The sequence below is a fragment of the Orycteropus afer genome, unplaced genomic scaffold (assembly GCF_000298275.1).
Source record: "Orycteropus afer afer isolate SDZICR_OR568_19922 unplaced genomic scaffold, OryAfe1.0 scaffold00365, whole genome shotgun sequence".
Lineage (NCBI taxonomy): Eukaryota > Metazoa > Chordata > Mammalia > Tubulidentata > Orycteropodidae > Orycteropus > Orycteropus afer.
The window spans coordinates 273,833-285,619 of record NW_006921952.1 but is presented as its reverse complement, the minus strand read 5'-3'; the positions used below and the strand labels follow the sequence as shown (position 1 = coordinate 285,619).

The following is an 11,787-nucleotide window of genomic DNA, read 5'->3' as shown; positions in this document are numbered from 1 at the left end:
GGAAAAATGCTCAGCCTCTCTCCCAGCCCACCGTCCCTCAGCCAACAGTCTCTCACAGTCTCTTTCCCAGCAGTGCTGGTCCCTCGGTGTCTCACTCAGCAATGCGTGTCTCTTAAGTCTCTTTCCCAGCAGCACATGTCTCTTTTGGCAGCACGTCTTCCTCAACCAGCAGTCAAAGAGAGTTCTGCCTCTAGGAGGCCTCCTTGAGCTTGGCAGAGTGGCCAAACTAGCCAATCATAGCATCAGAATTCTAAGCACCTGATAGGGAGCCTCCCATAACATTGCGTTGTGCCGTGCCCAACAGAAATAACCCAGGTGAATAACGTTTACAATCAGGAGCTCCTCAGTTGCTCATTCCACCACTGAGTTTACAATGACTTATGGGTAGAAAAGCCATACTAAGTAATTTACTACACTGCAACGTTGCTTAAACATAGCCTGGCAAAGATGGACTTTGACCTTCTTGCTAACAGATAAACTATGACAATTGTGTTGAAGGAAGAAGAGAATATGTAAGAAAATTCCACAAATGCAGATTCTCAAATGAAAATTGTTCTGTAAAAATCCCTGTTTTACTTTTGTTTCTTGTGTACATATGGAAGGCAATCCAAGTTTTGAAATGAAAAGTAGCCAGTTGATTGACATGGCTAATACCATTATTGCAGGCTAGCTGTGCTCTATCAGGGTTCTGCTTTATGTATGTATGTATGTATGTATGTATGTATTTATTTTCAGTGTTCCCGCTCCTTCCTTCCCACCCCTGGTGTTAACCAACAAAGAAAGTTTCCTTCCATATAGAAACCTTTCCTTCACTTTTTACAGTAATGACCTAATACTGTATTTGTTCTTCTGTGGTTGACTTATTTCACTCAGCATAATGTCCTCCAAGTTCATCCGTGTTATGCAGTGTTTCTTTTGATTGTTTTTAATAATTTTTAAATTCTGGTTATAACCAGACAGTGGCCTATTATGTTTTTAGACGCTTACTTTATAACATTTTCATGTTAGGAAATTAAGTTCACAGATTTTGTAAGTTCTTATGGCTAGTAACTGTCAGCTTCCAGTGTACTCTTTAGGGTGATGGTATGAAACCCTTGGAAATTATCTAATGGCAAAAGTTTTTCACCTCATTTTCATAATGTGCATTTTATTTTTAGTGCTGAGATTTAGTTTATAATAAGTTTTTAGCAGTCCTCTTTTAGACCTTAACTAATTAAGAAGAAAAACTAATACCTAATGTTATCTTGGTGGTCACAGACTCTTTCTATACCATCCCTCCCCTTACCCACGTCAGTGTGTGGAGGACATTAGGAAAAGGGAGGACACCGAATTATGTGCATAAGATATAGACAACAGACACTAAGGCCAACCAGTGTGCCCACAATACTGCACTACCATTAACACCAAACACCAGGCTGCAGATAAACACATAAACATCTGAGAAGATCAGATGGGCGTCAGTGAATAGGAGTATACTCTAGACCAAGGATAGATTCAGTGGAGGTAATCTTGCACAGATACCAGTGATAAAAAATACCTGCAATCCTTACAGAAACAACAGAAGACAGACATAGATTAATCCCTCACAGACGGCAGAGACTGTGGGAAAGAGATCCAATGGATCTACCGACTCAGGACCATAGTACTGGGGGACATCAGACTCACGTGGCACAACAAAATGTATAAAAGTCTTGTTCCTCATTCTGCATTGGTGAGTAGGGACCGGGGTCTTAAAAGCTTTCAAGTGGCCATCTAAGATGCAGCTATTGGTCTTCTATCATCGGAAGTGAAGAAGAGGGAAAAAGAACAAGGGCATTTGGAAGCAATCAGCCCTAAGACATGATGGCCCTCGAGACCAGAAGAACCAGGTGGTGCCCGGCTACCAATGCCAACCACTCAGGAAAGGGTCAATCCGGAGATCCTGGGTAGAGTGGGAGGAAAAACGTGGAACAAAATCCAAAAACTCAATAATGACCAGAATTACTGGTCAGATGGAGTCTGATAAGACCCCCAATGCTCTGGCCCTGGGATACATTCTGGGCCTGGATAAAACTCACTCCCAGGGCTTGGCTCTTAGCCCAATAGTAAACAAGATGTACACGCAGACCACTCAGCCCATGGTGATACACCTACACACTCTGTGGAATGCATCCCTTGGAGCAATGGACCATGAGGCACCAGAGGGACAAAATGCCAACAAGGAAATGCAGGACACACAGGAGGCATAACAATGAGGGACACGTAGTTACTGCACAGGGAGGGGGAGGAGACTGGGTTGGGGTTGGGGATGGTAATAGGGGAGTGAAACTAAATGTACATGAAATGTGGAATGTAAAACAAACTCTGCTCTGTAAACTTTCACCTAAAGCACAATTTAAAAAAAAAGGAAAAACAAACTAATACCTTACCTATTATGGTATCTGTTTTTTAAGAAAATAGTCTTACTCTTTGCATGTGTTATTAGTTGTTGTTGTTATGTGCCATTGAGTCAGCCCCAACTCATAGCGGCCCCTCCTTGGGTTTCCGAGGCAGTATCACTACGGAAGTAGGATTGCCTAACCTTCCTTCCGAGGAGTGGCTGGTGTTATTAGTAGTAGTATTGATATTAGTCTATTTGGTGAATATTATGTTTCTACTGTCACAATGTAGAACTTGAAAGCCAGGCATATTAGAATAATTTTACATTAAAAAACTCCTGTCAGTTATTCCCAACCCTAAGTATATGTTAAACCAAATGTCTTTGTCTCAAAATGTATAAATTATCTAAATAAGTTTTTTTTTAATTTCCCTTCATGCATTTTCACAAGTTGATGTATTTGAGAATTACTCACTTTTCTCAAGTACCAAGTTCTGTATTTGCGCTGAAATCTAGCAGATTTGCAGGTCTGTGCAGGATCTGGGGGAAGTTGTTCTGGTAACGAAAATGTCTGTCTTTCTTGCTTTAGCTCGTCTTTCTTACTTTTCATTGGTATCTTTTTTGCTGTTTTGTGAGTTTATAGTGATAAATTACTGTGTTGCCACGTTTCATAAATCATTGACTAAATTTGATGGGAAAATGCCATAGTTAGGGAATATTTGGTCTGTTCTGATTTTGTATTATTGCTCTGGGGAGCTGAACTTAATGCATTTAACTTCCAGAGTATGAAATATCTATGCTGAACCAGATGTCCTGGCTCATGAAGACTGCCTCAATAGAGCTCAGGGTGACTTCTCTGAATCGTCAGCGGTCACATACCCAGAGGCTCCTGCACTTGTTGCTGGATGACATGCCAGTGAAGCCATACTCAGGTGATCACGGGACTCTTGGCTTCTGCTTTATTGGGCAGCTGGCTGGCCCATGTGAGTGCAAGGACAGATCCACGTCTTGTACTTAGTACGTGATTATAGGCCAGAGCAGTTCTTTCTGCCTTCAGAAGTTTTTCCCTTAAAAGTACTAAAATACGTCATCTCCTGATTGTTCTTGTTTTGAGCATGCACATTATATTACAGTCATATGCACGAGATGTTCCAGGGCGTTTGTCACACTGAGCCAGCATGACCCAAGCTATGTCAATATGAATCATGCTGATTAAGCCCCAGCTTTCTCAGTGATCTCACTGTGACTGGGCCTTGCTTCTTTCTGAGTTCTGATTACAGTTCTGAATGGATGCCACATTCAGAAAGATGCGGGTGGATGTTGGCAGGAGTCCTCATCGATCTTTGCATTCCTGTTATCCATCTGCAGAGGACTCTGACCTAGAGACACCAACATAGAAATGAAGTGTCTAATGGTTATTATTTCCAAATCAACATTATTCTTAAAAGAATATGTTGTTATTTTTCCTGTTTTTTTTTTTTTTAATTGTGATTTGGGTGAAAGTTTACAGAGCAAATTGGTTTTCTCTTCCGCAATTCATATACATTTTGGTGTCTGGCATTCATTGCAGCCCCTCATCTTTTACTTTTCATGCTCTGACAGATGGTGAAGGAGGAATAGAGGATGAAAACAGGTCTATCTCTGGGTTCCTTCACTTTGACGCTGCTACGAAAGGTGAAGCCCTTGACATTGGTAACCCCTTTATTTTATAGATGTCAAGTTACCTTTAAAACTTGAAGGTAATTACTGGGCCTAGGTCTCCATGTCCTGCTCGTGTAGAACAGCTATGTGAAAGATTGTCATTCCTGTCCCACCCTCGTTTTTATTTTATTTTTTTAACAAGGATAATAGGATAGGAAAAAAATTTGCACATTGGTGTATTAGAGATGAAATCGGATTTAAAGTTGGGCACAGTCTTCCCTTCCTGGATGACTGCCCTGCTTTAACGTAACACTGTCACAGAGCGTGAGCCTGGGTGTAAGAGTTTGCTCTTTTCTTCAGTGCCCTAAGTAAAATTGGCTTGTCGATTATTTTCTAGTCCGTCGAAAAATTCTCAGTATTTTGGACTCAGTTGACTTCAGTCAGGAGATCCCTGAGCCTCTGCAGCTGGATTTCTTTGATCGGGCCCAGGTGGAACAAGTTATTGCGAATTGTGAACACAAGAATTTACGGGGACAGACAGTCTGCAATGTGAAGGTGAGGGTCTGGTTCAGACTTTGAGTCACCAGAAGGCACACAGCCACACAGTTATTATCCCAGATAGAGACACCGATTACTGCCTTAGTCGACTGTGACCAGAAGGCACACAGCCACACAGTTGTTATTCTAGATAGAGATACCGATTATTGCCTTGGTCAACTGTGGCTTTCATTTTCTAACAGCTGGGAAAAAATTTAATAGATTAGCTTTAGTTCATTGCAAGGTTTCTGTTACCACTTCTTAGTGGTAATCCTACCCACCTAGAACTTTGGAGGGATGGTAACTGATTATCTGCCTGGTAAATAAGGAGCTCTGGTGGTGTAGTAAGGAATTCTGGTGGTGTAGAGGGTAAGGCGTTGGTGGTTTGAACCCCCCAGCTGCTTCGCAGAAAGAAGACGAGACAGTCTGCTTCCATAAAGATTTACAGCCTTAGAAACCCATTGGGGGTTGCTGTGAGCTGGAATTGACTTGATAGCAGTGTGTTTGTTTTAGTTTTTGGATTGGTGGCATAGTAGTTAAAGCATTCGGCTGCAAACTGAAGGTTGGCAGTTCAAACCCACCATTTGCTCCACAAGAGAAAGATGAGGCAATCTGCTTCTGTTGAGATTTACAGCCTTGGAAACCCTGTGGGGCAGTTGTACTCTGTCCTCATAGAATTGTTATGGATGGGAGTTGACTCGATGATGGCAGTAGGTGGGTTTACCTGGTAAATGGAGTGTCCTCAAGAGTAGGAAGAAGATCCACAGAGTACTTGCATTAACTTGCCTGCCACAGAGGCCTGGGCATAAGGGTACTTCCCGTTTTTGACTGTACACTGGACTGCCAGTCTTAGATTGGCTATAAGAGTATGTGTAACTTTTCCCTCTGGGGCATTTTAACACCATTGCTGGGTGGTGCTGCTCTACCTGTGCCTGAGCCTGAAATGGGCTGTTTTTCTCTTTTTCCAACTATATAGCTGCTCCACAGAGTTCTTGTAGCCGAGGTCAATGCCCTTCAGGGAATGGCAGCCATAGGACAGAGGCCTCTGCTGATGGAGGTAAGCCCTGCCGAGCATGTGCTAGCCTGACCCATAACTACTGGGACTACTGCAGGTGCTGCTGGAGGACAAGCAGTACATTGACTTGTTCATAAATCAGTGAGGTCCTTAAAAAGGAAGATGTAATGGGATCTTTCACTCTCGACTGTGTAGTTTTTAGAAACTGAACTGAAGTTAATACCTGGTATGCCAAAAGAAACCACATCTCTTTGGCCAGTCTGGGTCAGGATTTGTGTATTAGGTGTCAAGTACACCCTCTCAGAGAGGGAGGAGAGAACCACTTGTCATATCATCCCAAGTGAGGAGTTACAGGTCATGCATGTGGCTGGGCCAGAGCAGGAGGCAGAGAAATAAAAGACAAGTCAGGAAACTGCCATTGAACTTGGGTTTTGGACTATTCCAGTGCTCCTGGATAAGTATAAGCAGGCAGTTGTAAGGAGCAAGAAGATGAGATTAAAAAGCTCATCTCCACCCACACTCCCCCTCCCCTCCTGCCTTCAGCACATGCATGCGTGCACACACACACACGTACAGACGTACATGCATCCTTACAAACATTTTTTCATAGTACTGGCCCGCTATATGAGGAGCCCTGGTAGCATATTGGTTAAGTGCTTGGCTGTTAACTAAAACTTGGGCGGTTCTAGCCCAGCAGCTGTTCCCCAGGACAAAGTTGTGGCAGTCTGCTTTGTAAAGATTTGCAGCCTTGGAATCCCTATGGGGCACTTCTACTGTGTCCTACAGGGTCACTATGAGTTGGAATTGACTCAACAGCAGTGGATTGGCCGTTGATATAATATGAAAAGTTATTTGTTGTCCAATGTGCATGTGGTAGGTTTCCAAAGTCTCCTATGGATGTTGTCTGAGTTTTAACTATTGGAACTTGTTGATAACGGTGAGACGTTATTTGCTGGCTCGTTCACCTTGTGGTATCTGTTTCCGCGGCTTTAGGAGATCAGCACCATCCTCCAGTATGTGGTGGAAAGGAACAAACTCCTGCAGTGTCTTCACGCAAAGCGGCATGCGCTAGAGTCGTGGCGGCAGCTGGTGGAGATTATCCTGACGGCCTGTCCCCAGGACCTCATTCAGACAGAGGACCGGCAACTGATCATCCGTGACATCTTACAAGACGTGCATGATAAGGTGATGGGCTGGCTGCATTGTGTCATACTGCTGAGCAGACGTCCCTATAGCATATACGCATTAGGGTCATGGGGGGCCCGTGTAAAGACTTTGTCTTGAGAAGAACTGGGTGGTGCCTGGCCGACATTACCAACCATTTTGATCAGGGCTGCCTGATGGACGCTGATGGAACAGGAGACAAACAGAGCAGAACTCACATTCTTTTTTTTTTCAAACTTCTTTTTTTTTTTTTATTAGGATTTGGGTGAAGATTTACAGAGTAAATTCACTTTTCATACAGCAGTTCACATATACTTTGTCTCATGTCATTGACCAAAATTTACAATGCAGCAGCTCCCCTCCCACTTCCTCCCCATAGTTACCTCCTCCCAGTGTCCATCCCTTCATACTCTTCGAGAGGCCCATTTTCTGCCAACCCTGTATATGATCTTGGATACACTCTCCATTTAGACATACATAATTGTTTAGCTTGTTCACCCATCTATCCGTCCCTATACCCATATTTGCTTTCATTAACAACTCAGTATTGTATTTACAAAGGGGTTCATATTTGTTGTTTGTACTGCCCATGTAACTCTCTCTGTCTTTCTCATCCTCAATGCTGCCATATTGGTCACTCACATTTGGTACATTGCCCTTCTCTTCACCCAAATCAATATTTATCTCTATCTATCTAACAGCATTCCCTCCCCTTCCCTCCCACCCCTGGTAACCAACAAAGAAAATGTCCTCCAATATATAAACATTTCCTTAACTTTTACAATAACGGACTAATACAATATTTGTCCTTTTGTGACTGACTTATTTCGCTCAGCATAATGTCCTCCAAGTTCATCCACGTTATGCGGTGTTCTGCAGATTCTACATTATTCTTTAGCGTTGCATAGTATTCCATTGTGTGAATGTACCAAAGTTTGGTTATCCATTCCTCAGTTGTTGGACATCTAGGTTGTTTCCAAGTTTTGGCTATTGTAAATAGTGCTGCGATGAACATCGGCGTGCATATATCTGTTCTTGTTATGGCTCTCACTTCTTTAGGGTATATACCTAGTAATGGGATGGCTGGGTCAAATGGTATTTGTATCTCCAACTTTTGAAGGAATCGCCATACTGCTTTCCACAATGGTTGTACCATTTTACAGTCCCACCAGCAGTGTATGAGAGTCCCAATCTCTCCACAACCTCGCCAGCATTTGTTATTTTCTGTCTTGTTGAACTTTGCTACTAGTGCTGGAGCAAGATGGTATCTCATTGTTGTTTTGATTTGCATCTCTCTAATAGCTAATGATCGTGAGCATTTCTTCATATGTTTGTTGGCCGCTTGAATATCCTCCTTGGTGAAGTGTCTGTTCATGTCTTCTGCCCATTTTTTAATTGGATTGTTTGTCTTTTTGTTATTGAGGTGTTGGAGTAGAACTCACATTCTTAACAAGCCCAGCTTCACTGGGGCAGCTGAGACAGGAAGACTTTCTGAAAGAGTTGCCTTGAGATTGTCTTTAAACCTTGAACTGAAACTATCCCCTGAGGTCACCTGTGAGTGCGGTGCTCCATTAAACAACCGGCATGAGACCAAAGGTCAACAGTGACTCTGTAGCAAAGATGAGAAGATAGGGGGCAGGGAAACGAGCGCTAGGACTGGGACAAGCAGAGCACAGGCAAAGGATGGTGACACGCAAAAAATGTGACTCATGTCACTGAGCAAGTCGTGGAGGAACTGTCGAAAGTGAACCTCATTTGCTGTGTAAATCATCACTGAAAACACAAATTATTATTATTACTTTATTTTTTTTCAAAAGACCTTTCTTGAGAAAGGATGAATGCACAGTAATCCCTGCCAACCATAGCATTTGTCAGAAGAACTAGGCAGATTTTTAGAAGTACATGTGGACATCCATCCTGCACCCTGCTGCGTGGGCATCTCTAGCAGTCGGCCGTCTCAACGACCTCAAAGAAGCCTCCCTAGGAATTCGGATCGTAGTCCTTCTGGTTGGGAACCCCTGTTACCCAGCATCATATTTAGATTTCTCTACATGTATAAGCTTTTCCCTTTGAACAGTACAGTCCTGTTTTCATTCTTACAGAAGTTGAAAGCTAAATGCATGTGAAGCTTGCTAACGATTGTAGCTGAAAGCAGAGTCCTAACCCTCGTTTTCTGTTCTGCTCTAAGATACTGGATGACGAAGCAGCCCAGGAGTTAATGCCTGTAGTGGCAGGCGTCGTGTTCACCCTGACTGCCCACCTCAGCCAGGCTGTCCGCACAGAACAGAAGCAGCCGCTGGTCTTAGGGTCCCGTGAGGTCCACTCGGTGTTTCTGCTTGATGCATCTCTCGCCTCGCCGCCTCCTGTGGAGAGCCCCGTGGTGGGCTTTGCTTCCATTGGAGATTCCTCACTTCACATCATACTGAAGAAGCTGTTAGACTTCATTTTGAAGACAGGTTCTTTCACCTGCATTCTCTAAATCACAATTTCTCTGTTGGTTTTAACTCTGATTAGAAAGGGTTTCCCTACTTTCCTTCCCTAGGTGGTGGATTCCAGCGTGTGAGGACTCACCTGTATGGCTCTCTGCTCTATTACTTACAGGTTGCCCAGAGACCGGATGAACCAGATACCTTAGAAACAGGTAGGGTGGGCATGGTTTCCGGTCGACTCTGGTTTTAGAGGTTGATTACTTCGAATCAAACAGTCATTGCTCCCTATTTTTGCTAATGGCAACTGTGGTGAATAAAGAAGTAAGTGCTATAGATGACCATGAAAGCATTTAAAGTCTCAGAAAAATGTTTAATATTTTAAAGGAGCCCTGGTGGTACAGTGGTTAAGCGCTCAGCTGCTAACAGAAAGGTCAGCAGTTTGAACCCACCAGCCGCTGTGCAGGAGAAAGATGGGGCAGTCTGCTTCCACAAAGATTACCGCTTTAAATCTGGGGGAATGGTGCATGAGTACTACAAACCAACCAACCACAAAAACCCCTCCAGTAATCCCTTTGCTTTCTATACTTCCGTGACCCCTGCTTTGCCTCCAGTTCCCCATCTCTCTTCCCTTTGCTGCACATCACAGGGCCACGTTTAGTTGATTCTGCTAATGGCTTTGGCATTCCATAGTGTGGATGTAGCAGTTACTGAAACATTCTCCTCTTTGATAGGCATGTAAATTGTTCCCCATTTTGCACTAGCACAAGCAAAGCTGTATCAAACTCTTTTATATGCCTATGAGTATTTCTCAAGAAGGATGCTTCATGGCAGAATTTCCACAAGAAGGAGTTGTACATTTTCATTTTAATAAAATAAACAACCAAACCCACTGCATCCAGTCTATTCCAACTCACAGCGACCTCTATTGGGTTTCCAAGGCAGTAAATCTTTTCAGAAGTAGATTGCCTCATCTTCCTCCCACACAGCAGCTGGTAGGTTTGAACCGTTGACCTGGTTAGCAGCCAGATACCTTACCCAGTACGCCACCAGAGCTCCTTTTTCATTTTAATAGATTCTACCAAATAGCCTTTTGAAAAGGCTTTACCACTTCAGACTCACGTCACTGGTGTACAAAATCTTTTTGCACTAATGTAAGATAGTCTATGGATGAGTTCCAGATTTCTTGGTCAAAAGATACATATTTAAAATCTTGAGAAACGCTATTCCCTAAACTATAGTTAGCATTTTTTCATTGTGAATGAGGGGTAATGACTCAGTTAGTAAACCTCTTTTTCATTGGGGTGTTTTACTTTTTTCTCTTTTAAACTCTTTTAGCCAAGAAAAGCATGTGGGAGAGGCTGACAGCCCCTGAAGATGTGTTTAGTAAGTTACAGCGAGAAAATATCGGCATCATCGAGAGCTACGGTGCCGCACTCATGGAGGTGGTGTGTCGGGACGCCTGCGACGGCCATGAGATTGGCAGGGTAAAGGCTGGGGAGGAGTGTGGACTTGGCTTCCTGCGGTGTAGGCCGAGTCAGCTTTGGGTCGTGGATGCTGTGTGCTGAGGACTATTTTCCGCGTTGTGTTATGGGAAGTCTTCTATGATGTGGCACTGGTGTTTTAATTCTGTGCAGAATGTTCACTAGTTCAGAGCTTGCCCGCAGAGTTTTATTTATGCTCACTTTGGGGTAAACCTTAGACTGATGGAAAAGAGCAGGGGTGCTGCTTGCTAGCGCTCCGCTGAAGAGAACGCCAGGCTGGAGGTAGCCGTGGTGCTGACCCCACTGTCTCTGCCCAAATGCTTTCTGACAACAGTTTCCATTTTTGTTTCTTTAAAATACGGTCATGGGCTGGTGTGTACTCACTTATATCTTGTTTCTGAAAATCTTTTAGTGAAATGAGATTTTAAAAAACGGTAAAAAATAAACTATATAACAAACACTCAATTATATTAAAAAAGAAAAAGTATTTTTTATGTAGAAAAAAGACCAGAAGGAGAGAGACCAAAATGGATTAACTGTTCATCAGATTATTTTTTTAAACATATTTTTCTATGATTCCTAGGTTTTAGGTAAAGGGCTTGTAAAGCTTGGCAGTTAGGAAAAAATAATCTATTTTTAAAAATTCCTCTTTTTTTTTACAGCAAATAATGTCTAGATTCTGTTCAAACATTGAATGCCCTGTTGTAATGCGCTAGGGTCGTGCTTCAGAAGTGTCACTTTACCTGGAAGTTTTACTTTTGTTAATAAGTCGAGATTCTGGAAGCATAGTTTTTCAGAAAAAAAAAGTGAGGCAGTTTGACTGTAAGCGACAGTTTCCCTTCTCCTTAGACAAATTGAGAATGTTTCCAGGTAAACGCAGTTGCCGTGGTTGATCTGAGTCCTTGTCCCCATGAACTTGGGGGCGCGGTGTCCTCTGCCTTCAGATGCTGGCCTTGGCGCTCCTGGACCGGATTGTCTCTGTGGATAAGCAGCAGCAGTGGCTCCTGTATCTTTCCAACAGCGGCTACTTGAAGGTGCTCGTGGACAGCTTGGTGGATGACGACCGGACCTTGCAGAGCCTGCTCACCCCACAGCCGCCTCTTCTCAAAGCCCTTTACACTTACGAGTCCAAGATGGTAAGGCTGCGTGGCTGTTCCCAGTGCG

The 11,787-nt window shown here is 43.3% G+C and overlaps 1 protein-coding gene across 1 annotated transcript in view; it reads left to right on the top strand.

The window, feature by feature from the left end:
- Positions 1–11,787, top strand: part of NUP205 (nucleoporin 205) — a 107,073-nt gene that overhangs the window by 73,940 nt on the left and 21,346 nt on the right. Inside the window, exons 23-31 of the mRNA XM_007952916.1 lie at positions 3,141–3,288; positions 3,959–4,030; positions 4,395–4,552; positions 5,511–5,591; positions 6,543–6,734; positions 8,902–9,169; positions 9,256–9,354; positions 10,478–10,626; positions 11,568–11,759. Coding sequence (XP_007951107.1) covers positions 3,141–3,288; positions 3,959–4,030; positions 4,395–4,552; positions 5,511–5,591; positions 6,543–6,734; positions 8,902–9,169; positions 9,256–9,354; positions 10,478–10,626; positions 11,568–11,759 — 1,359 coding nt within the window. The remainder of the gene's footprint in view (positions 1–3,140; positions 3,289–3,958; positions 4,031–4,394; positions 4,553–5,510; positions 5,592–6,542; positions 6,735–8,901; positions 9,170–9,255; positions 9,355–10,477; positions 10,627–11,567; positions 11,760–11,787) is intronic.